Source organism: Eleutherodactylus coqui, chromosome 2 (assembly GCF_035609145.1).
Source record: "Eleutherodactylus coqui strain aEleCoq1 chromosome 2, aEleCoq1.hap1, whole genome shotgun sequence".
Taxonomy (NCBI): Eukaryota; Metazoa; Chordata; class Amphibia; order Anura; family Eleutherodactylidae; genus Eleutherodactylus; species Eleutherodactylus coqui.
Genome location: NC_089838.1, coordinates 333,761,658 through 333,788,514, shown reverse-complemented (window position 1 = coordinate 333,788,514; position 26,857 = coordinate 333,761,658). Strand labels below are relative to the sequence as shown.

Genomic DNA, 26,857 nt, shown 5'->3' with positions numbered 1-26,857 from the left:
ATAAACACTGAATATAGTCCAGTACAATATGGAGACCACTGATGTGGGAGCTACAAGTGGGGAAGGCTTTTTGTCTACCAGGACCACATTGAATGATTAATATAGTAACAATAATCGTGACATAAGATGTCATTATTATGATGATGATTGGGATGAAAACTATAGCTATAAGTATTAATGAGATTTCAAGATGAACAATGAAGATATCAGAGCAGGCAATGTCCAGTAGAGGATTCTTGCCACAGACAAAAATGGTCCATAGCATACGGCCCACAAAATGTCAACATTGGAATGGAAAAACTGAAACACAAAATAATGGCAAATGTCATACAACTAGTCCTTGTAAAGGCAGAACGGAAGGCATTACAGATGGCAATATATCTCATAAGACATCACTGTGAAATGAAGACAATCAGCTGTCTCTGATAACCTAAATAAATAAAATTGGGTAATGCAGCCAATAAAAGTAATGGTCTCTCCATTGTACAGTAGTATGTGGAACATGTTGAGAACAATATCTGTATATTGAAGTGTAGAGGTTCTTGCTGCTGGACACCAAAATGATGATTAGGAGATTCTCACATAATGTCCCTCAGTAAACCACAAGGAACAAACTTTTGCTAACAATCAGCATTATCTGTTGCGGTGGGGTGTCAGCTATCAAAAACAGCTAACACCCACGATGTATTCAGCTCCCAAGTCCATTCCATACGATGACACCCAACATGCACCCAAGGTTCACATAGAGAAGGAGTAAAATGGGTCCATGGTATGTCATTAGATGTAAAAAAATCAAATTCTCTATAGATCCTTATAATAGAAGCGAATTACATTTTATTAAGTTTTTGGCAGCTTTCTTTATAGAGTTATTTCTTAGACTGTATATAAGGGGGTTGATGAAAGGAGTAAATACAGTATAGAGTAATGATAGAATCTTGCGAATATTCAAGGTTTGATCTTGTGTTGGAAAAATATAAACACCGAACTGAGTCCAGTAAAATATGGAGACCACAATGAGGTGAGAGCTACAGGTGGAGAAGGCTTTATGTCTACCGGTACTGGATGGGATCCTTAAGATGGCCACAATAATTTTGACATAAGATGTAATTATTAATATGGTTGGGATGATTACTAGAGGGGAACCTATTAATCTGATTTCGAGGTGAACAATGAAGGTATCAGAGCAGGCAAGTTCCAGCAGAGGATTCATGTCACAGAAAAAATGGTCAATAATATTCGGCCCACAAAATTTTAACATTGCTATTGTGACATAAAAAATCAATGTATTGGAAAAACCGAAGCACCAAGCAATGATGGCAAATTTCACACAACAAGTCCTTGTCATTATAGAAGCATAATGGAGGGGATTGCAGATAGCCACATATCTGTCATAAGACATCACTGTGAGGAGAAAACACTCAAACAGTTCCGAGGCACAGAAGAAATAATATTGAGTAATGCATCCAATAAAAGTAATGGTCCCCCCATTATTCCATAGGATGTGAAGCATGATCGGGACAATATCTGTGGATAACAAGATGTCACTGATGGACAGTTGTGAGATGAAGAAGTACATTGGAGTGTGGAGGTTCTTGCTGGTGGACACCAGGGTAATAATCAGGAGGTTCCCAAATAATGTCCCGCAGTAAACCACCAGGAACAGACAGAACAAGATAATTCTTACATGTTTGCTAGCTTGAAATCCCAAGAAGAAGAACTGTGTGACTTTGGTTAGATTCCTTCCCTGTGTTTAAAAGGAGAAAAGATGTCATCAGAGCATTCTTCAGCATCTACTAACAGCAAGTCCTAGAAATATGAGAATTATAATTAGAAAAAATTAAAGATGACAAGAAAATACTTTGAAGTATAAAACTGATGTCATCCACTGGGACACAGGGAATAGATATAGTTTAATCCAAGTCAGTAAAAACTTTGGTAAATCTGTAAACTTTATTGTTTTCTTTATTCACAGGGGCAGAGGAATCTACAATATTATCTCTATTAATCACAGGGCAAATTCCTAAAATATAACTTTTATTGATTTATTTAAAACTAAGACTTCAGGGGTCTCTTGTATCGAATACACAAAAGGTGACAAACCTAAATGAACAAACAAACATGTATCATCTCCATCCTTACTCTAAAAGTCCATAGGGCTAACTTGTAGAGAGAAGACTAAGAACATGATGATATATCGGGATGGAGGTAATTTACTACAGTGCACCAATACCAACCGTATATGGTACTTAAAGATTATTCATCAATTTGTGCCGCTTGTCTCATATTCCGATCCTCATTTAAAACTCCAACAGCACACAGTATTTATTTATCATACTGGGATATATGCAATGGAGTCTGTAGTGTGCTTATATATATTGCATATCGGGATCTATTTGGTGGACCCAACTACAATGGTCCTCACAAATTTCCCATATATAGTTTTTGCGTATTAAGTTGTTAACTAAGTTTTCAGCATAAGTATTTAATAATTGATTGGCTAGAGTATGTTGCTTCGCATCCCAGCAGATCAGCTGAGAAGGTGCCTTCTGTCAGGACCATTACACAAAGCGGTAGGGGAGGAAGCCGCTGCTGTAACTGCAGGCTTCATTGAGACCCTAGTGTGCAATTACAAGCTTTGGCCACTAAACAGGGGTTGGGCAGTGGCTTCAGCTTCAACCCCTGTGTGGAGTGGTGCTGACTCAGATGCCCGCTCAGCTGATCAGCTGGCAGTCAAGTGGCAGATCCCTACCAATCAACAATTGATGACCTATATTATGCAGAGGTCATCAATAGTATTTAACCTGGAAAACCCCTTTAACACCTTAATGATGCCCAATAAGCTTTTTTATTGACCTTACTAATGGGCTTTAAACCTGCACATACATATTTTATAAGATGCTGGCTTGGCTGATTACTGACAAACAGGCTCCTGCATTAACTGCCAGGAGTGGAGAAGCCTCAAATCTTGGCAGTTTAACCCTTTACATGCCACAGTCAATGGCATCGGCAGGATGTAAACAGATGACAGAGGTACAGGGCTCCTTTTGTCACCCACTGGCACTCCACAATGTCAATGGATTCCCATGGCAGGCCTCGGTCAGACAGGCGTTTTTTCGTGCGATTTGCGCATGCGATCTGCGTATATATAGAACCATTGCTTCGCAATGGGATCGGTCACATGGCCGCTTTTTATGCGGATGTCCGATAAATTATAGGACACGAGCAATCGCAGATCGCGCCTATCTGCATTCTGCGATTCCTTGTGTTCTATCTATATATGCACTCAATGGGGCCGACGGCAGCAGCGCCGACCCCATTGAGAACATATACTACAAAGATCATTCTCCTCTGCCACAGCTGTAACAGCTGTGGCAGAGAAGAACGATGTTCGCCCATTGAATTCAATCTAGCCAGCAATACAGCCGGCTCCATTGAAAGCAATGGGCTGCCGGCGAGCGCGGGATGAATTTTCGGGAAGGGCTTAAAAATATAAGACCTTCTCTGAAAATCATCCAAAAATATGTAAAAATATATATACTCACCTTGTCCCTGCAGCCGGAGGTCAGCCGCGGCCGGCCAGCAGCTCTCCTGAACTGCTCTGTGTTGTATTCAGCAGCCAGGGATTTAAAATCCCCGCCTGCTGAATGGGCTGCCTCTGATTGGTCACAGCCCTCACCAATCAGAGGCAGCTCTCACTCACCCATTCATGAATTCATGAATGGGTGAGTGAGTGCTGCCTCTGATTGGCTCAGCGCAAGGACCAATCAGGGGCAGCTCTCAGCTATTGAATGACAGCTGAGAGCTACAAGAGTCTACAAGGCTTTTGACATTAAGGCCAGATTCACATGAGCATATGCGTATTTGCTTTAGCGCATTGCGCGTTACATAGCTGTGAGAGACGAGAAGTTGACGTTCTAGCTGTGTGGCCAGGGTTGGGTGGGGTATTAGCTAAGGATCAGATACAATGTGTATTACTATGACTTCTCTGGGAGGTTTTTATTGGTTTTGTACATATAAAAACCAACATATAAAATGTAACAAGCCATATAAATGTTCTGACACGCCACTAAACAGAGGTTTGATCTGATTGGCCAAGATGATTATCCAACAAAATACCGTCCCTGTTTATGGAAAGGGCTGTTTCTTTCCCATTGTTTAGTTGAACTTGACAGACCTACGGACTCTGAAGTAATAACAGGCGTCCACAAGGAGGGTTATAAATGGGAATGTAAGTCTGAGGTTACTTAATACAGTGTTAGATTTGGCCCCAAATATATTCATGTGTCTATGTAACAAGCCAGTCTTTGCAGAATTTGCGCTACATATTTCTGCACACATCTGCTTATTTTATTGTACTTTTTGTTCACGCAAGTCATACACAAAAAAACATGCACCGATGCTGTCAGCCATTAAATTTGCCAATTAGTTTCACATGTTCAAAATGTTCTCTCACCCTGCGCTAATGCATAAGAAGATAAAGTATGCCGCATATTGTTTTACGCAATCAAAATGTGCAGGCAAAATACGTGCATGTACATGAACCCTCTGAAATCAATTGGCTCTATTTTCTGCATATCGCTTGTGCAACATTTTCATGTGCAACTGTGCACGCAATAAGTTTGTGTGAATCCGGCCTTAAATTTGTGTTCGTTATCGGGTAGATTATTATCTGGATTACATACAGCCAGGGGCAGAGGTAAGGAATAAGGCAAAAATATAGAAAACTAGCAGAGGCCAGGAAAGATTTCTTTAGACCTCACAAGTTTATGCAGATTAGTGAAAGTATTAACAATTAATGTTGTCAATGCCAGTAAGGGGCTGTACAGCACTTACGTCAGGTACATCCATGTACTTCTGCTGATGAGAATCTGCGCTTTTTCTTAATCCATTTAGAATGCAATTGCAAATCTTCCCAAATGAATCAGCATGTGAGATGATGGGCGGATATCACCACATAATGCAGGATGAGCACCTCTATGTATACAGATGAATGGAGGCCACTTGTGGATATTTTTGCTTCTCACGTCTCCTGTGTCTCCATCCACTGAGAAATTAAAATCTAGTAATATGTAAATAATTGACCCCAAGATCACTTGGGTAATTTCCTCCAAGAAAACAGAAAACAAGAAAGAAATTTGCATTAGTCTAACATCAGTGTAGCAAACAAAAGCTTAAAAGCAGTAGAAAAAGTTGAACACAAAGTAAAATGTCCTCTAAAATTACTTTTCATTCATTCCAAGTGATCATAGATAAGATATGATGGAAGGTGCGGGATATGATTGGTATCCAGAGATGCGCCCAAGCAGCATCAATCTGGAACAGCCTTGCTTGTCTGAATTGCCCAGTTTGGAGGGTTTTCATAGATAATTTTTCTTTCCAAATAAATTTTTGGCAGTGATTTCATCTTCTATGGTATAATGATCAGGTTGTCGTAAGAGGTATTTAACTCCTCCATTTTGTTTTCCATTTGATCTGTACGGTTGCCTAGATCTTGTAGGGATGTGTTGACGGAGGATGATAATAGGTTGAAATCATTTTGCATAGATTTCCTCAGGGCAACCACTATATTTTTGATAAAAAGTTCTGAGGCGGGTTGATCAGAGGAGGGGAGCTTTGTGATCGGGTCTTCTGTTAAAGACAGGCTAGAGACTAAAGGAGATGGAGAGGCCACTCTTGGCCGTTGTTTTTCAGGGCTAGAGGAGGGGGAAGGGTTCTCCTCCCGCTGGTATTTAGTTATGGGCGCCATCTTGCCTGCCTCCCCATTGGGGCTGTGAGATAAATTTTCATCACTCACCCTCCTCTGGCGTTGTCCTTGAGGTGCCTGCAGTTGTCTGCGGGCTTTCAAGCCCCCATTCCTCTGCTTTGCCGTAGTGTCTGCGGTGAGAGCCTCTTCAATAAGGGCAGGAGCAGCCAAAGCAATTAGAGCGTCTCGCTCTATGAAGGGATCAGACAGAGTGGGGGGCTGTCAGCAGCTGCGGCTTCACCTCGGGCGGCGCCGCGAGCTGTGAAAAAGTCAGAGACTTTCTGTGGGGGAGGCTTGAAGATCCTCCGCTTGGACATCGCTGCAATCCCTCTGGTAGGTGCCTATTCTGGGGAGTAGAAATCTCTCTTTTTTCAAGCTTTAATGTCGCTTGGAAAGGGATTGAGCCGTCTGAGCTCAGAGGAGTGCAACTAGCTCGGTCGGCATTCAGGCCACGCCCCATAGATGGAAATTTAAGATCCCTTCCTGGCAGAAGGTCAACTCAAACCATTCCCAACTTTACAGGAAAAATGTAATCTATCACACACCTAATCTTATAAATATTTACAGTTTTATTATGCTATTGATGCTGAGAGACCCATATCAGCAACTAACCACCCAACTATCACTATGATAAGAATAACAGGTCTCATTTTAAAATTTGGAAATAAAAGTAAAATGGAAAGAGACCAGGCCCCATTGGAGGAAGGGTAGTGGTGGGAGATACTGGGGAGAATTCCTTATCTCTCTCTCAAGTAAGCTCTTAGGATCTCACATCTGTATTTGATACGTAGAGCGTATAAACCCCCACTCTTCCTATACAAAATTGGCCTTAGGAAATCTATTCAAATCCATCATCTTTGCTTAAAGTAAATGGTCATTTGTCTTCTGCTATTTCAATTCCCAATGGAACATGTCAGGGATGTCCCTTATCATCTGTTATTTTTATTTCATGTCTGGAACTATTCTTGTGCAGTATTCGGACGTTAGGCTCACATCAGTAGATGGGATGATGCATAAAGCGGCAGATTATGCAGATGGCCTTCACTTTTTTCTTACATCTCTATTTCGCAAATTACATTGTTTTATGTTAAACTGTAGGTCTGTTCTTTGTCTGTGGCTTCCTGCACCATTACAAATCTTTCACCTTATGCATTACTCTTTAACATTACACTTACATAGTGCAGTGTCTGAGGAGCCGGCCCACAGCCACAGAGATGTCGGGGTAGATAAGGATAATTAGGTCATGGTGTCCTCCCCTGGGGATAGCTTGGGACCCTTCCAAGTTACTGCTGGGGGAGGTCACAGGGAAAAGTAACTAGGAGTTACCTTAAAGTTCATGGTCACTCATAACGCCACCGTCCCGTCCTCTGCAGTGAATCTGGATGACAACACTAACTTAGTCCTCACACAGGAAAGCTTTCTGGAGGAACCAGGAAAGGTCAGCAATGTCTGATTACTGGAACTTGGTAAACTTCAATAACATCAGCATTCTGGAACAGATAAAACAGAATAAAGTGGTGTGACAGGAAGGATTATTGGGGTATTCTGGATGATCCACAGTCCCAGTTATCTGTGTGATCCCACTCCTGGCGACTCTCTGTCTCTTTTTCGCTCTGCCGGTCCACGCTCAGATTTACTTGTCTTTGTGCTCTTAGCCATGCAGCGGTCCTTCTCTCGCACTCAGTATTTAATGGTAGCACTGGCATTTCCTGGGTAGACTTATCCCAGGCCATGCAGAAGGTAATCACTCACTTCCTCCATCCTCACCCCACACAGGCCAATCAGCGTCTGTGTGGCTCACTTCCTGACTTCTCTTGCTGACCTGTCAGAAGAATTCCTTGAATACCCACTCTAACATCCTAACCAACACATATATCAAACATAGTCTTGTGACATACAACATGATATATTTCTCAGACATATCCCAGGCATTAACCCATTCAGTGCTGCAAGGGTGAAATACACATACGAAATGCACACTATATCTAAGACACTGACAAGACAAATGGCATGATAAAGACATGTAACATAATAGAGGGGCCCCACTAACTTTGCACCACTACAATAGCATAACTGCATCACATAACATAACATATCCCAATAACTCTTGCAAGACCTTGCTTGAATCCACACTAAGGTGCCATAACTGGTTTACGGTAAAGCTATTACAGTCCCATGTGTCTGTTTTCCTGACTCGAACCAGGGATTTTACCCCATACAATACAAGGATTTGTAGTTCGCTCTCCTGCTGCATCATCTGTGGGGAATCTTCTGTACCACCGCCACGGTGACTGACAATGCGTCTCTCTCTCATCCTACATTCTGTGGGGCACTTCAACCCAAGGATACAGCCTGTCATTAAACCTTGGCCCCCTTTGATTGTTGGGCTGTTGGGGGGATAGCTCCCCAACATGGGCAGATCCCCTACTGCTGCACTGGTCCTGCAATGTCCTCGCCACCATTTATGTGGCTACTGCTGCAGTCTTTCGTTGCCTCTGGCTCTTTTAGTACTTGGGGTCTGGAGCTGTGACGCAGATTCATCCCATTTGTAGTGTGACCCATGTCATGAAAAAGTCCCATGCTTAGTGCTAGGGAAAGGCAGGCTGCAGCCCCCACAGTTTTCCCCATCAGTGGCCAGTCTTCAGACAAAATTATGCCACCCAGAGCACTTTAACATGGTGCCCATATATGCCGCTATTGCTCTCCCCTCGCCAGCCACATCCCTTTTCCTGGTGGAGGGGGAACCATCAAAACCAGTGCTGCAGGTGCTGTAGGGCTTGATAGACCTATGCTAGCGAGCTCTGTGTGCTGCACTGCTCCCCGCCTTCCTCCCAGGCTCTAACTCATGGCCATCAGCCTCATTAGACATTAGTGGCATGACACCCTATTAGTAAGAGAGAGTGCGGTAGCGTTACTCCATTTCTCAGGAGCTGGTGAGAGCTGGCCATGCTGCTGCCTCATGTGCTGCCAGGGGGTCCCAGAGATACAGAGGCCAACCTCCAAGGCTGATTTAAGCGTGACAATGGCTGTGGAAATCAGAGTAATCAACTGAAGAAGCATTCGGATAAGAAACTCAGTGACACATATTCATTGCACGTTAAGGCCCCCAATCCTTTAGACAGAGGGTGACCCCTGGAAATTATTACTCAGCCAAAGATGTTGTAATTACAGATTGGCTTATGAATAGAGATTATTCCCCAGTGAAATAGCCTATTCCTGCTCACAAATCTGAATTTGCTGAAGCCACCATCGGCTAAGAGCGCAGCAGAGCTTGTGAGTGTATTGATTCTTGTCTTAAGAAGATCTGCAACTTTATTCCAATTCAGTGTGTGCTATTACCCCTGGCCAGGGTGGACTTTGTGTTGACTGTTATCATTTGAAGGTGCACACTTATTATTGCAGGTACTTGCTCTTATAGGGACTGTTTGATATATTTATAATGATTTTGGCCCATGAGGAACTGTCCACATTGTTTGCAATTGTACAAGTTATTTTTTTTATTGCTTTATTGTAGAGAGTCCTTTTCTTTTTGTAACCATGTGTGAATCATTTGCATAAACCGCATCATATTCCCCACCTGTTACATTACAGTAGTTGGATGATATCATCCCTTAACCCCTTTGTGACACACATACAACAATTTACATTATAACTACACATACGCCATTAAGTCAAGATGTAAATGGTTGTCCACAACACATGCTGTGTACTGAGTGGGCTCAGGATCTGAACTCCCTCCATACACAGAGAGTGCTTAGCCGGCACCCACCTGCAACAGCCATGATCCCAGAAAATTCTCACAGCACCATTTAAATGTCCTGATTGACAAGACCCCTGCATTCTTTTTCAGGGGAGGGCTTTACATTTAAGCCCTTCCCTGAAAAAGAAACATTTTAGTGCAAAAAAACCCACAAAAACTTACGTCTCCACTGCTGCCATGACCCCCGCGGGCATGAAGAACACATCTTCATGCGTGTTTCCTTCACCCTAGTTAAAAGAATTTCCTGCTGCTACATCTGCCACTTCTGTGACAGATGCAGCAGAGGAATTCTTCAATTCTCCCTCACCGCTGTCACACATGACATAAAAAAAATTTAAAAAAACTTTTCCCAGCCATCACTCTCTAGGGAATACCCTATGTGCCTCCCGCATACTCTAGGGCAAGAGTACATTCTCATATATACAGTAAGTTGAGGTCAATCCTAAAAGTGGAAGTAAAACAATCACTAGTTAACAAGTCTATTTTTCACCCTGAACTTGGGAGCATTAAACATATAATCTGAAAAGTAGCTGAGTGCACTTGGGTCCACTGGTTTCTGCCTGTTTTGAGCTGATAGCACTGCTGGACATCTTCTGATTTCAAAGGCAAGATAGCTGTACTGTTTCCTTGGCTGACCACTGCATACACGGTTCTCAACTTTGCCCATTTATTTTGCCTCTTCAAAAGAGCTTGGACAGAACATCTTGAAACTCCAGTCTGCTTTGAAATCTTAAACATTTGCACAACAATATATATATATATATATATATATATATATATATATATATATATATACCAAATTAACAAAATGCTAAGTAATTGAAGAAAATAGAAATCTAAGCAAAATTGATATGTGATTGGAGATGAGCGAGCACCAAAATGCTCGGGTGCTCGTTACTCGATCTAAGCTTTTTCTAATGCTTGAGAGCCTGTTTCGAGTAACGAATCCCATTGAAGTCAATAGGAGACTCCAGCATTTTTCAAGGTGCCCGATGCTCTGCATTGAAAACAATGGTCTGCCGGCACCCCTGAATTGTTTTTCATGGAAGGGCTTTACATATAAGCCTTTCCCTGAAAAACAATAATTTTAGTGTAAAAAACAATAAAAAAAAACTAATAAAACTTACCCTTCACTGCTGCCGTGCCCCCGCGAGATGAAGAACACATCTGCCGCATGCGGCAGATTTTTCCTTCATCCCCACTAGTGAAATGAATTCCCTGCTGCTATATCTGCCACATCTGTGACAGATGCAGCAGAGGAATTCTTAAATTGCCTACCGCAGAGGTAGAGGATTCTGCTGCTGGCACCCCATCAATGTATTGATGGGGTGCCAAATAACAAATGCAACCAGAATGAATTCTGATCACGGTTTGTACCGCTGTGTATGGAGTGGGCTTGGCTGCTGATCTCGCTCTGTATAAATCCTGAGCTCCTAGGCTGTAAATATAAGTCTGGTGGGTGCTAAAGGGTTAAAGGGGTTATCTAGGACTAAACTACTGATGACCTATCCTCGGGATGGGTGTCATTAGTAGTTGATCGTTGGTGTCCACTGCTTGAGATCCCCACCGATCATCTGATTGAAGTGACAGCAGCGCTGTCCATACCAGGCACAACACCATATATTTCATAGTGGCTGTGCCTTGTACTGTAGCTTGCCCCACTCACTTGAATGGGTTTGGTTGCGTGATTCATATCAAATGCAATATATTATGACGTCATCATTTTGGCTAACACGGTTCCAATTTTTTTTTACAGCTATTCACTCCTCTTCATCTCCAAGCACAGCTACCATAGGTCCTTATAAGCTGAAGTTTTACACATCAGGCAGCATCAGCAACTAGCGTGGAAGTGCCTGAGGGCGATGAGGACCTAGAGAGAAGTTGTAAGTAAATGTTGTTGTCTGATGTCATGTCTGGTACTGGTGAACTAAACTCAAATTGTAAATTTTGTAATTGGAATTGTGGACTGGCCAGATGTTTTGCCGTAGACTGAATCTTCTTCTCATGGGGTGGTGGTGGTGAGGTGAATTCCAGGTAGCACACCATTTATCCGAAGGCCTGCCCTGTTGGTACATCTTGTGCTCAGTGTATATACTTACTCAGTGCCAGGATCTACCTCTTATAGATGTACCACAACCCTACCTTCCACATTGAGGAGTAGAGCCTAGTGCTCAGCATCATGTCATGAAATCACAGTGTGCAATAGTTCACCCGCCCCTTCAAAAATATGTATAACAGGTGCATGGACATTGTAGGCACCAAGATAGTAATTACTCCAAGACCAGCCTACAAAGCAAGCTCTATAAAGACAAAGAGGGAGTTTATTAAGACTGTTGTTTGTATGTCAGTCTTAATCTGAAGTCTACTGGAACAAGATGCACCAAATGTATTAAGAAGGGAACATCTCCATGTGCTGAAACTGAAATCTGCAACTTGATGTAGAGTAGCATAGTATTTATGCCAGATTCTAAATCTGCTGGTCCACTGGAGGCCATTCTCCTTCCAATAGGCCACACCCACTTGTTTGAAAAGTGGAGAGGGTTATGTAGAATCAAAAGAAAGTCATACATTTTTGCAAACAAAGACATGTTCCAAAATGTGTGACTTTTTACACCTGAAAAATCGCACAAATTACATAAATTCACTCCCATATCATGATGAGTTTGATGTGGAGGTGCTTGAGTGGCTGCACGGTGCCATGATCTCAACCCCATCAAATAAATGAAATATTGATTGTAAGCCAAACCTTCTTGTAAAACACCAATGTCTGACCTCCCTGAATACCCACAAATACCTAGAAACTCCAAAACCTTGTAAAAAGTGTTCCCAGAGGAGTGGAGGTTGGAAAAGGCCCAATCCATATTAACATCCTTGGTCCTGGAATGGGATGAAATGTGATGGTTGATATAAACCGCATTTGTACAATAATATTCAGATAATAAATCTGTATGAGTGCTGAGGCAGGTGTTACTGTATCTGTTGCAGCCATGGCCTACATGTACCTCTGCATTTAACGTAGTAGGAATGGCAAAATCCAACTGATTGGTGGCGTACAATTAGAAAAAAAAAGTGTCAAATATGTCTAACAAGATGCACCAAATTTCTCATAAACTAAGATAAATTTGATGCATCTTCAAGCTGTTTAGTCTAACTTTACACTAAGTATTAGACAGGATAAATAAATCTGCCCTATTGTTCACAAAATGAATATCATACTGTAACATTTGTTTTTAATGAAGTATGGGAGGAGGTGGATCAATCTTTTTGGTGTGAAAGATGTTCCCAGAAGTGAAGGCAGTTCTGGAAGGTGCAAGAAGTTGAGTGTGCTATGGTAGTAGTCTGACTGTTGACACAGCAGATGCCCTGAAACTAGGGTTTATGGCCTGGATCACATGAGGGTACCCCATCCTCTCAGTGAAAGACATCTAAAGAGTTGGAATGACTGTGTAAAGAACCATGTTATTCCTATGTGTGTGCTAACTGCTACCTGATTCCTGTGGTCTGTAATGGCCGTTTACACGGGATGACAGTTGATTAAACAGTGCTGATGTTACCGTAAAGGTCGTTAGCGCCCATGTAGTGTGTAGACTCACATACCTCACTGCTGAATCACGGGCTTCTCACTGGCTTCTCGCTCAGCACTTCACCTTCTACATGAAGCGCTGAGCAAGGAGCATTTACATGTAATGAGAAGCCAGAGGTGGTTTTCATGCTGACGAAACGAACATTGAACTTTTTTTGTTGCATTTGCACCGCACGATAATCACCCAAATGTGTTTGTTTGAATGAATTTTGAGTGATAATCATGCAGTGTAAATGGGCCATTAGGCCTAGAATCTATTCCATGTGGCTGATACCTGAACAGATGAGTAATAAGTTTTCTTTGTCTGCAGCCATTGCCTTATGTTCTCTGCCATCACCTAAGGGACTCCTCTACAAGCACTGTTCCCTCAAAGTTTTGCCCTCTGGAAATTATAGTTATAAAAATACCACAGACTTTTATACATATAATTGCACTCCTTGATTTAGATGTTGTTTTAACAGTAAAGGGGTTGTACCAGAATATCAGTGTTATGTCTGCAAATGATGTGCTGCACCAGCACCTGCGATTATGCACACTAATAGCCCAAGGTGCAGCAACTGAAATCAACAACACAAAATAAATGGGAAGTCTTTCCCTAAATACATGACAATGAGGGAAAGGGCCCTGCCTAGCACGGCAGACTGATCGCTTCGATAGATGCGGGCCTGCACTCGTTCCTGAGACCAAGGTAACCCTACTTGGCCAAAAAAATAAAGGACAAAGCAAACTCCAAAAGGAAACTAAAATGAACCACCACACTTAGCTGCTGGTGAAGCCGCAGCACATGGAGCTGTCCTTTGTTCACGTCACAGCGGAGACCACGCTGTCCACGGGAGCAACTTACTACCAACTCAGACAGCAAGCACCTTGCAATTCACAGAACTTTAGCTCAGTATTTAGCCCAGGTAAATAGCCAGCTAATTACCCACAGATGTGATTACATTACGTCCCATCTACTGAGCTGGAAGGTGCAAAACCAAATCTTAAGACTTAATCCGGCAGCGATCTCAGCACTTCAGCAACAATCAGATTATTCCCTGTCCACTGCATAGGGGACAACTAGCTGACCATTGGGATTCTCACAACTGAAACCTATGCTCACCTGGAAAATGGGACTCCCATACAGGCCTGGATTTAGGCAAGGGCAACATGGGCTGGCACCCAGGGGCCCAACCAAATAGGGGCCCCCAATAAGTGAAAAAAAGGGAAATTCCTTTTGAAATATCTGATTTTAAAAATGTAAGTTATTTGTGTAGAAAATAATAATTCTATGTGTTTTTCTAGTTTTAAATCTCCCGCACAGAAAGTTGCATAGCTAGTTAAAGCGTGATGGTGTACGCCTATATTCTGAAGCCGACAGGGCACAGACCTTAAATATGTCATTGGCTGTGGTGGCGTGGGCCGTGACGGTGCATACATCTAGAAATCAAAGAAAGTCTATTAATCCTGCAAGTATTACATTAATTAATTCTGATATTATTATTGTTTAATCAGTATTAAATATATATTAGGGCTATCATTCGTGGCTGAGCATGATTGTCTTCCAAGTATGGGGTTTTTGCGATGGGTCCGTAGGTAACTATAGAGACTTGTTCTTGGTCTGCTAGTTCTTTCACAATGGGGACATCGGTTTTTAAGTGGAAGATCATCAAAGTGGAAGACAGTTTCAAAATGGAAGGGTTGGCTTGATGTGCTATTCTCTTGATATGTTTCTCCCTTTTGCCCTTTCATTTGTGCCTCATCAAAAATTCACAGTGCTGTTGGTAATAGCTGACCCCCTAATTGAGCGCTAGAGGGCCAGGGCTTCTTAGATCTTGATGTCTATGCCAAGTTTTAAAATTAGCTTTAAGCCCATATTTAAATCTATTTTGCTGTTCACCAACATTCCATTTTCCATTCTTGAGTTGAAATATATTAATTGCTTTGGGAGACGGTAATCGGCCATTGGCACAATGTGGCCAGTCCAGCGAAGTTGATGGCGAAGCATGATTGCTTCAATGCTTTTTGTCTTTGCTTCTTCCAGAACACTGACATTTGTTTGCCTGTCCTCCCCGGAGAGTTGCAGGATTTTGGAAGGCATCACTGAGAGAATCATTCCAGAAGTTGAGTGTGATATTTGTAGATGGTCAACGTTTCACAGACATATAACAGAGTTGGAAGGACAATAGTTTTAAAAGCAAGCATGTTGGTATCTCTAAGAGTTTCCCAGTCCTCAAACACTCTCTGCTTCATTCAAAAAACTGCGGCCCTCACAGAGCTCAGATGGTGCTGTATTTCAGCGTCGATATTAGCTTTTGTGAAGAGGTGGCTGCCAAGGTAGCAGAAATGGTCAATGTTTTCCGATGTTACACCCTTAAAGGAGATGTCTCAAGGAAGCAGTGAATTTTTTTTTTTGCCCAGTCCCCCTAATTAAGCAAACATTACTAATTACCCCTGTAAATGACTTTTCTAGCTGGTTTCTACTTACAGTTCCAGCGTTTCAGCAACTTATAAAAATTTTGCCAAGATGGCCGCCGGCTCTTTTCCCTTCGCTCGCTGCAGCCCGACATGCGCGCTCCCGAGACGCTACCAGCTGTGTCTCCATGGCAACCAGACGCCCCGCAGCCGCCGACCGGACCCCTGGAGTGAACACGGCCGCCCCCCCCCCATCACAGCGGCAGCCCCCCCGGCCCAGCGACAGCCCCCCCCGGCCCAGCGCTAGTTCCCCCGGCCTAGCGACAGCCCCCCCGGCCCAGCGCTAGTTCCCCCGGCCTAGCGACAGCCCCCCCCCCGGCCTAGCGACAGTTCCCCCGGCCTAGCGACAGCCCCCGCCCGGCCTAGCGACAGCCCCCCCCCCCGGCCCAGCGCTAGTTCCCCCGGCCTAGCGACAGCCCCCCCGGCCCAGCGCTAGTTCCCCCGGCCTAGCGACAGCCCCCCCCGGCCTAGCGACAGTTCCCCCGGCCTAGCGACAGCCCCCCCCGGCCTAGCGACAGCCCCCCCCCGGCCTAGCGACAGCCCCCCCCGGCCTAGCGATAGCCCCCCCCGGCCCAGCGCTAGTTCCCACGGCCTAGCAACTGCCCCCCCATCGCAGCGGCAGCCCCCCCCCCCCCGACGCAGCGGCAGCCCCCCCCCCCCCCCCCGCACAGCGACGACAGCCCCCCCGGCGCAGCGGCAGCCCCCCCGTCCCATCACTTACCAGGACGGCAGGACAGCTGGACGACAGGACAGCTGGGCGGCTTCTCCGGACAGCTGGGCGGCTCTGCACCTTCCTCTAACAGAGGATGGTACAGAATGGCCGCTCCAGCGCGCTCCCGAACAGTGACAGCTCATCTGCGCATGCGCAGAAGAGCTGTAGCGGGGAGCACACTGAAGCGGCTCGTGCTGAAAGGAGAAGAGCGGACTGCGCAAGCGCGTCTAAAAAAGCAAGCTGCCAGCGAATTTAGACGGAACCATGGAGACGAGGACGCTAGCAGCGGAGCAGGTAAGTGAATAACTTCTGTATGGCTCATATTTAATGCACGATGTATATTACAAAGTGCATTAATATGGCCATACAGAAGTGTATACCCCCACTTGATTTCGCGAGACAACCCCTTTAAGTTGTATTTCTGGAAATGCAGAAGGATTAGTTGGTGCCTGCTGATAGAGCACTTTGGTTTGATCTTTGTTCAGTGAGAGACCAAGCTTTTCATATGCTCCTGCAAAGATGTTTAAAGTGGCTTGTAGGTCTCCTTCTGAATAAGCACAGACTATGTTATCATCAGCATATTGGAGCTCTATAACAGATGTCATTCTGACCTTGATTCTGGATTTAAGTCTGTTATGGTTAAATAGTTTACAATTAGAGATGAGTGGGCATACTCTCTAAGGCAAACTACTCGAGCGAGTAGTGCCTTATTCGAGTAACTGCCCGCTCGTCTCTAAAGATTCGGCTGCCGGCAGGGGGCGGGGAGTGGTGGGGGAGATCGGGGAGGAACAGGGAGGGGGAGATCTCTCTCTCACTCTCTCCCCCCGCTCCTCCCTGCTCACTCCTGTAACTCACCGCTCTTCCCCGCCGGCAGCCGAATCTTTAGAGACGAGCGGGCAGGTACTCGAATAAGGCACTACTCGCTCGAGTAGTTTGCCTTAGCGAGTATGCTCGCTCATCTCTACTTACAATCTGTCCAATAGAGGATTTTCACACTGGCGGGAAGCTTCCCATCAACAAAGTGCAGTATCATAGCTACAAAGATGGTAAATCAAATTGGGGAAAAAACACAACCCTGTTTGACCTCTGACTCCACCTTAGATGGGTCACTTTGGGAACCAGTGTTGTCCAAGGCGGCTGCCATCGTGTCATCATGGAGGAGCCACAGGATGTTCACTAATTTATTAAGGCATACGATTTTTTTGAGAATTGTCCAAGGAGCATTGTAATTCACTGTGTCAAATGCCTTTGCAAGGACTATAAAAGCCATGTACAGTGGTTGATTTTGTTTATTGCATTTTCATGTAAGCTGTCATGACATGAAGATCCCATCAACTGTTCCCTTAGAGGGGCGGAAGTTATTCTGAAATTCCGGAAGGACGTCTGCTGACATGGGTAAAAGACGGTTTGAAAGGATTCTCGCAAAGATTTTCACAGTGGAAGTTAGAAGGGAAATAACCCAATAGTCTTCTCAGTCTATTCTTTACCCCTTTTTTAAAAAAGGTGATGATATTGGTGTCCTTAAAGTCCACTATGATTTTCTTAGTTGCCCACACTTTTTCAGTCAACACGTGGAGTTGTTGTGTCAGCTCAGGTCCACCCTCTTTAAAGATTTTAACAGGAATCCCATTAGGTACACTGGCTTTGTTAATTTTTAATTGGCTGATATCTTTGCTGACTTCTTCCAAGCTAGGCAGTACTGCGAACTTGTCCCTGACTTGTTGTCGTGGGATTAGCAAGAGAGCCTTTTCAGCCACATTAGAACTGCAATTAAGGAAGTTATGATATTGCTCTTTCCAACGTAATGCAATTGATTTTTTGTCCTTTGGAAGCTTGGTTCCATCTGATGAATGTAGGGGGTGTATGCCATGATTTGTTGAGCCATAGATGACCTTTGTGGCTTTAAATAACCCCCATGCATCATTGATATCTGCAATATGTTAGATTTCTTGAGCTTTTTTTGTCCACAGATGTTCTTGACTTCTCTGGTCCTTCTTTGGACTTCAGCTTTTGCACTAGTATAGATCTTTATCTTAGCAACACAGTTGGTGTTTCTTTGACATATTTTTAAGGCTTTCCTTTTCTTATCGATTAGCTGTTGGATCTCGTTATCATTTTCAGCAAATCAGTCTTGATGTTTTTTAATTTAGTATCCAATGATTTCTTCAAAGCCTGTAATAATGGTGATATTCAGTTTATTCCAATGTTCTTCAACATTTTAAGGGTATTCCATGGACAGATGATCCTTGGGTGTTGTTTGGAAAAGGGTTCATTTAGAGGGCTCTTGAAAGGCTTGGTCGTTCATTTTATATCTTACTTCCTTGGAATCTGCATTTTGGGTCAATCTCGATAGCCATCATAAATTGAATTAACCTATGGTCTGTCCAGCAATCATCAGCGTCTGTCATGTCTCTTTTGAGAAGTACATTGCGGTGGTCTCTGGTAAATATAATTACATAGTCTAAGAGGTGCCAATGCTTTGACTGGGGATGCTTCCATGATGTCTTAATCTTATTTTTCTGAGGGAAGAGTGTGTTGATGATAACAATGTTATGTTCTACACATTTGGTAAGAAGTAGTATGCCATTCGAGTTGCTGTTTCTAACGCCCCCTTTACCTATAGTCCCTGGCCACAGGTCGAAGTTTCGTTCAGCTCTTGCACTAAAATCACTCAGGAAGATGATTTTGTCCTCCTTGTGTATCTCTGATAGGATGGTGTCCAGCTGGCAGTAAAATTTTTTCTTCATGTCTTCATCAGCATCTAATGTTGATGCATAGATAGTTGCCTGCTGGCTTTTGGCAAGATCAATTCGGAGAGTTAGGAGTCATTCATTGATGCTGATTGGTGCTTCAGACAAATACTTCACCAGGTCGTTTTTAAAATTCCAAAGTCAACTCCATGTATTCTTTTTTCTTGTTCAGGCAGGCCCTTCCAAAAGAAGGCATAGCTTTCCTTTTCTTCATTTAGCTGTCCTTCTCCTGTTCTCCGGGTCTCTTGGAGTGCTGCTATTTTGATGTTAAAGCACCTTAGCTTCCTTGCTACAATAGCAGTCCTATGCTCAGAGCATTCATTGTCCAATAGTGTCAACATGTTCCATGTCCTGAAATTCGTTTTTTTACCACAAGCTAGTGACCTCTCTGGGTGCAGTAGTCCAGTCAGGAAAGAGAGAGGGGCAGACTATGTTTAGGGTACCTTTTCTAGCCCCCAATGTGGGAAGAGCAGAGTGGGACCTAAATAGGGCTGCTCAGTTGTAAATACAACTGCCAAACTGCTCAGCTGCGGCAGTCCCTGAGATAGATTGACTGAATCATATTCACTGGCCATGCACCAGTTTGTGGCTAAGGGCTTCCAGCTTTTACAGTACTGTCCTTGTCGCCACTTGCTGATCACCATGGGACTTTTGCATCTTTTTGGAAGATGCCTGAGTGGGAATTTGATTTATGTGTGGAGATCAGTGCACACATGATCAACACACAGTCTTCATATCCAGTGGCATAGTTAACTCGATGACCGGTGGCTTCTCATCTGTTAAAGCCTTCCTTTGCCTTCACAGCCATTGTAACACGTACCCTGTTATCATCCGCCTGCTGCACCATTGAGAACTTTAGATTGTGCTTGGTGTGGTTCCTCCCCTGTGTCCTTAGCGCCCAAGAACGTCCTTCTGGGTACCTTGTGCCACCCACAGCTTAAATCTTGTGGGAAAAGAAGCAGCTGAAAGCTGTCCAGCAGTTGTCTAATTTTTCTGCTTTCTTGATGAACTCTAAATATTCTTCACTGCTTCAGATTGGCAGTTTGAAATATTAACAAAGGTGCTTAAGTTGGCCATGAAACATGAAGGGAAAAAAAATCAGTTCTCTTTACCTCAAAGAATTTTCATGACACAATGGTCTTGCCGGGTGATGCCACAAAAGCTCTTGTGCACAGGTACACAGCTATTGCAGATTCTCTGAAAAGCATAGACGAAACTCCTGATGAAAAGGCTGAAGTCCATTGCATTGCGAGTGGCCTGTATGATCGGATGTCTTCGCTGTAGCCTGGAATATACATCATATACAGGAATTACATTCTTTAAGGTTCAAAAAAAACTAATTTGTGCCTACAAAACATACACCAGAATTTGAAAACTGCTGTTGCTACTCTACAGTCTTTGCAATCCGTTATGCAATCAAAGCGAAACCCTTCGCTGACTATGTATATCAGGGAGCCCAGTTATCCATTACAAATGAGTACCGGCAAACATTCTGGCGAAAAGTAAACATTTGTTTATGACCCCTGGATTGTGGAAGCGCTTCTGGAGTTGAGCTCTCAGATTCTGGTAATTTCTACATAAACGCTTCCACCAAGTCATTGATCAGTCCTCAGTTGAGCTTACGAGTCAGTTTGCTCACAACTCAAATTTTTTTTTTTGCAAACTAGATGTCCTTACTTCTGAAGAGATCCGCTCCAAAGCCAAGAAGCTGGTGAGTGATCATCCCGACAATCTTGAGAATTACTGGGAAGATGAGCTAATTCAGTTTGCCAAGTTTGCAAAAGTTTTTTTCTTTGGAATATGACCTTAAAACCTTTTATGAATTATTCCTCTACAAACTATTACATGATAGAAATGTAAAGGATACCTTTGTCAATAGAGAAGTTGCCCTGAGAATCTAACTTTCCATGATGGTTATGGATTGCACTGCAGAGCGATCCTTCTCAAAAATGAAACTCCTCAAAAACAGATTAAGAAGATCAATGACTAAAGTTAAACTAATTTTTTTTACAATGATGTCACTGTCATAGGATATTTGTGTCAAATAGACATATCAGAAATAATTTCAGATTTTGCAGTTTGGGAAACGCAAAGTTTTTGTCAAATAAAAGACTGAATATCATTCCTTTCTGTAAAGTGTGTATAGTATACTAAGTTGTTAGTGTGGTAAGACAGTTGCAAGTGTGGCCTGCAGAGAGCCTCGGAGTGCAGATTACTGTGTTGAGTTAACCTTAAAGGGTTTACACCTGCTAGGTGTGGGAGGAAGCAACATAAAAGTAGATCCTGCCACATTCTAGAGAGAGAGAAGTTGGCTGAGGGAGCCAGAGAGACGGTGAAGGAGCCGCGTTAGGAACTGGGAGGTCTGGCACAGACCAGTGAGAAGAAGTGACAGCTTAACAGAGCTGGAAGGGCTGCAAGTTGAAGCCCAGGGTGGATATTATTATGTTCTATTTTAAAGTATTTTTTAAATTTATTTTAAAGATTTTTGTGCAAAAGCAAAATATCCAAATTACTACAACAAAAAATATCTTTCACTACTAATTAAACCACATTCAAATTGTGACAGCTGTTTGGAGGAGGAACAAAGTTCCTCACCAAATCCTTTGCCCAGGGCCCCATGGTTTCTAAATCTGGCCCTGTTCCAGTGTCATGCTCTCCTGTCACTACAGGATTCACGTCTCCACCCACATTGACATCACTCTGAATGGAGTGATGGACAAGTTTGAGCAGTTAGTGTTCCATTCATTAAAATGGGAGGGATAGAAATATCCAAGTGCCACTCAGGTACTCAGCAGGCCCAATGAAAGTAAAGAGATAGCTGGTACCGTTGCACTCCATTAACCTTTCAAATACGAGGATAAGGGGCATGGAATCCTATTCTTGAGATTAGAGGGAGTTTCACTATTATGATACCTACCAATCAGCAAGTTATTCCCTATCTTGTGAATAACCTGATAATCTGGTATAACCCCTTTAACTTTTTCAAATTGACCAGCTTAGAAGGAACACTGCTGGTAAACATTTGCTACTAACATGTACATGTAGTCTACAAGTGCATGTTAGAGGTCATCCACACTATCTTCTGCACCATACATTTACTAAGTGGAGTTCAGAAGTATGCCCTGGCCTGACTGTGGGACTCTGGACTTTGACTCAGAGCATCACAAACATATGATTTTCCAAGTTCAGTCAATATGTTAAATATAGGGTGCAGAAGACAGTGTGGATGGCCTCTTAGTGACATAGGGTCAGTTTTCCTTCTAAGCTGGGCAAACTGAAAAGAAAACAGTTTAAACACTTAGTTACAAAGCCTTAATGCAGAAACCACATTTTTGGAAATCTGACATGTGCCACTTTAACATAGAATAACTCTGTAAAGGTTTTGCATATCCAAGTAGCTCTGACAAAGCCATGATTGCAAAGACTCATAGGTGTTAAAATGATAGATGCCCCCACAAATACCCATTTTAAAAACTACACCCCTTAGTGTAAATTTTGCCAATATATCATTCTAAAGACATTTTTTTTTTCAATAGTGCACAAGAAAATAAGGATTTACACCCCAAAATAAATCCCCCTGTTTGTCCTGTGTTCATACCCATTGTGGTATCTTATGTCTGTATGCCCAATGGGGTCCAAACCGAAAGGAGCAGCCGGTGGTTTTCAGAACAGACATTTTGCTTGAAGGTGTTTTAAGCCCCATTGCTCACTTGTAGAGCCCTTGAGTGGCCAAAACGACAGAGAACCCCCACAAATTATCTCATTTTGAAAGCTAGACCCCTTAACGAATTCATCTAGGGATGCACTGTGCATTTTGACTGCACAGTTTTTGAATGAATCTAAGCAAAGCAGAAGAGAAAAAAATATTATTGTCATTTTTTTTTGCAATTGTCATTTTAAAAACCCTTTTTTGTACAGCACACATAGGAATGAAGACTTTCACCCCAAAATGGATACTGCTGTTTGTCCCATGTTCAGAAACATACCCATTGTGGCCCTAATATTATGTCTGTATGCACAACAGGGTCCAAACCAAATGCAGCATTACACTTCAACTGTTTTAAACTCTTACGTGATCACCATTACTCATTGGATAACGACAATCACCTGACTGAAGACCGCTCACCGCAGCTCTCAGTCACTGCTTCAAGGCTCTCGTCTACCTTTACTAACAAGGAGATTTTAAATTTCCTGGGCCCTCACCAGCATCTGGGCTTGCATCAGTCATTCTGGCGACGGGCGTATGTGCCAAAGCTGGGAAAAGGTCCGTGGATAAAGATCCTGTCAGGGGATATCACCGGAGGCCTTAGGTAAGTAATTTCACCCACCCTCATAGATCGGATACATGACGGTAAGTGAAACTTTAACTTTTACTTGATCACTGTTATTCATTGGATAATGGTGATCATGTGACCAAGGACCGCTCACCGTGCCCACCACTATGAAATCTCCAGGCTCTTGGATGCATTTGCTAGCCAGTAGCAGAGATATTTTAATTTACCCTGGCAATCCACGGATTTTTGGTGATGGGCGTGTGCGCAGAAGCCGGGGGAAGGTTCACAGATAAATTTGGGGGCTTTAAGTATGTAACTTCATCTTCCCTCATAATACATGAGGGGAGATGAAACTCAAACTTTTTTTTTCCTTTTTTTTTTTTTTACAATTTTTTTTTTACTTTACATGATTGCCGTTATCCATTGGATAATGGTGATTATGTGACCGGAAAATGCATACAGTGTTTCCTGGTGATATCTCCCTGCTCTCGGCTACTCATACTAGCCCGGAGCAGGGTAATTTTAAATTTCCTGGGCCTTCAAACCTACTTAGGCAGGATGTAAAAAGGCAATGGGGTGCTCACTATGGGGTTAAACAACATTCTAATCAGGTCAACAAGCCCATTTAATACCTGTTTGCAGTGTGCTCAGTTTAGAGGAAACAGTGATCAGTAGATATAAGAGGTGTCAACTGTCAAACTACTCCCTGCTATATCAGTAGCTGCAACATACAGCCAGAAAATTATTTCATAGATCTTTGTAAGCAATAAGTATTATATTTTTATTAATTTTTTTACAGCTATACGTATGCTGTCATTTCTCAGACTGTAAATAATGGGGTTGATAAAAGGTGTGAATACTGTATAGAGTAACGCTAGAAGCTTAGGAATATTCATGGTTTGCTCTTGGGTGGGAAAAACATAAACACCGAAAAGAGTCCAGTAGAATATGGAGACCACAATAAGGTGGGAGCTACAGGTAGAGAAGGCTTTTTGTCTACCAGTACTGGATGGGATCCTTAATATGGCGACAATAATCTTAACATAGGATATAATTATTATTGAGGTTGGGATGATTATTGTAGGAGAAATTAGTATTGTGACTTCTAGGTGAACAGTGAAGGTATCGGAGCAAGCAATATCCAGCAGAGGATATATGTCACAGAAAAAATGATCAATGTTATTATTCCCACAAAATTTCAACATTGACATTGAAACAGAAGAAAATGAGGTTATGGCAAAACCAAAACACCAAGCGACAATGGCAAATTTTATACAACAAGTCCTTGTCATTACAGAAGTGTAACGGAGGGGATTACAGATGGCAACATATCTGTCATAAGACATCACTGTGAGGAGAAAACATTCAAATGCTTCCGAGGTACAGAATAAATAATATTGGGTAATACAACCAACAAAAGTAATGGCCCCCTTATTATAAAGAAGAATTTCAAGCATCTTTGGGGTGATATTTGTGGCTAATAGGATGTCACCGATGGACAACTGTGAGATGAAGAAGTACATTGGAGTGTGGAGGTTCTTGCTGGTGGACACCAGGGTGATGATCAGGAGGTTCCCACATATTGTCCCCCAGTAAACAATTAGGAAAAGACAGAAGAGGAAAACACGTACACATTTGCTAGCTTGGAATCCTAAGAGGAAAAAATCTGTGACCTCAGTCATATTCCTTCTCTGCGTCTAGATGGAAAAAAGAGAACATTGTTCAGCATCAATCAATATCAAGTCAAATTCAGTTGCAATCAAAATTATTCACCTGCATTGTAACCATTATTTTTTTTTGCCAAATTTACAAACTTTCAGCTGTTTGATTTTTTAGGGGCAATCAAACAATAACAATTTAACTTCTATTTTGGCCCAAAGGATGCACTATTTTTTTTACATTTTAATCTCCACTTTTTTATTTGTCCATCAATATGGTCATATGGGGGCTTATTTGCTGTATAGTAAACTGTAGTTTTCATTTGTAAAATTTTTGGGTACATATAATGTATTGTAAAAAAAAACAAAAAAAAGGTACAGTGTTAGCCAGTAGAGCAATGTGTGATTGTTCTCAGTAAGAGAAACCAAATAATCTTATAGATATATCTTTTAATAGCTAACAAAAATACATGAGGTTACAGAAAGCTTTTGGGGATATCTCACCCCCTTCCTCAGGCTAATGAATGAAACTAGTTTGGATGGCACACAATTATAACATACAGAGGGGAACACATTACTCTTGATTAGAGATGAGTGAGTATACTCGCTAAGGCACATTACTCGAGCGAGTAGTGCCTTAGCCGAGTATCTCCCCGCTAGTTTCTAAAGATTCGGCGGCCGGCGCTGTTGATAGGTGAGTTGCGGCGGGGAGCAGGGGGGGGGGGAGGGGGGGGATGGAGAGAGAGATCTCCCCTCCGTTCCTCCCCACTCTCCCCCGCCGCTCCCCACCCCCCGAATCTTTAGAGACGAGCGGGGAGATACTCAGTTTGTCTGCTGTTTTAGGTTGTGGGTGGAAAACAGTCTCAAATTGCTGTGTGCGAAAATTTATTTAGATCAAGAGTAGAGATGAGCGCGTATACTCGCTAAGGTACATTACTCGAGCGAGTAGTGCCTTAGCCGAGTATCTCACCGCTAGTCTCTAAAGATTCGGGGGCCGGCGCCGTTGATAGGTGAGTTGCGGCGGGGAGCGGGGGGGGGGAGAGATGGAGAGAGAGATCTCCCCTCCGTTCCTCCCCACTCTCCCCCGCCGCTCCCCGCCCCCCGAATCTTTAGAGACGAGCGGGGAGATACTCGGCTAAGGCACTACTCGCTCGAGTAATGTACCTTAGCGAGTATACGCGCTCATCTCTACTCTTGATCTAAATAAATTTTCGCACACAGCAATTTGAGACTGTTTTCCACCCATAACCTAAAACAGCAGACAAACTGAGCCAAGACATAAATCGTAAATCAGTCCACTGAGCTCAGGACAGTTTTATGATGTATGTTATCTATCCTTCAACCTGCACATGAAAGGAGATGCAGCACCACCTGTTGCATGACAACATTATTAAAAGTCAATTTCTAAATTTTTATGAAGTTTTAATGAAAGAAAAAAAAATATGATCAGGAAGAGGACGTCCCTCTTGATCCTGCAGAATTTTCACATTTTCCACTTATGCAAGAATCCCAGGCTGATGTTAATTCCTTTCTTGAGGGTAACAAATATGGCCATAAATTTGTACTTCCAAATTCTTCTGTAATGCTGCGACTTGAAATTGCCCTTCAGTATGATAACTCTCATCTGCTCTATGCTGTGTGCCTGATCACAAAAATGTTTTGCCACAGGTAGTTCAGTCTATTCCTCTCTAATTGAGTGGCAATGAGATCTCATCCTGGCTCTCAGTTTTTGTCCTCTTTCCCCAATATGAAGTCCCCCAACAGGACATTTACTGCACATGATCAGGTACACAACATTGGACGTGGAACATGTGAAGGTCCCAGTGCTTCTGTGTGTTGGGGATCTGTATCCTGTCCACAGTCAGTATATGTGAGCAGGTCTTGCAGCTCCTTACCTTACAGGTATAAGTTATTTTTGTGTGT

At 42.9% G+C, this 26,857-nt stretch overlaps 2 protein-coding genes across 2 annotated transcripts; both read right to left on the bottom strand.

Annotated features, from left to right (window-relative positions):
• Positions 1 to 811: 811 nt before the first annotated feature.
• LOC136610370 (olfactory receptor 5G9-like) lies at positions 812 to 13,214 on the bottom strand. The gene is made up of 2 exons (XM_066589602.1): positions 13,128 to 13,214; positions 812 to 1,744 (listed from the first exon to the last, which is right to left on the bottom strand). The coding sequence occupies exons 1-2, from the start codon at positions 13,212 to 13,214 to the stop codon at positions 812 to 814; spliced, it is 1,020 nt and encodes a 339-aa protein (XP_066445699.1).
• Positions 13,215 to 24,049: 10,835 nt separating this feature from the next.
• Positions 24,050 to 25,055, bottom strand: LOC136610369 (olfactory receptor 10A7-like). Its single transcript, XM_066589601.1, has 2 exons — positions 25,050 to 25,055; positions 24,050 to 24,973 (listed from the first exon to the last, which is right to left on the bottom strand). The coding sequence occupies exons 1-2, from the start codon at positions 25,053 to 25,055 to the stop codon at positions 24,050 to 24,052; spliced, it is 930 nt and encodes a 309-aa protein (XP_066445698.1).
• Positions 25,056 to 26,857: the final 1,802 nt, after the last annotated feature.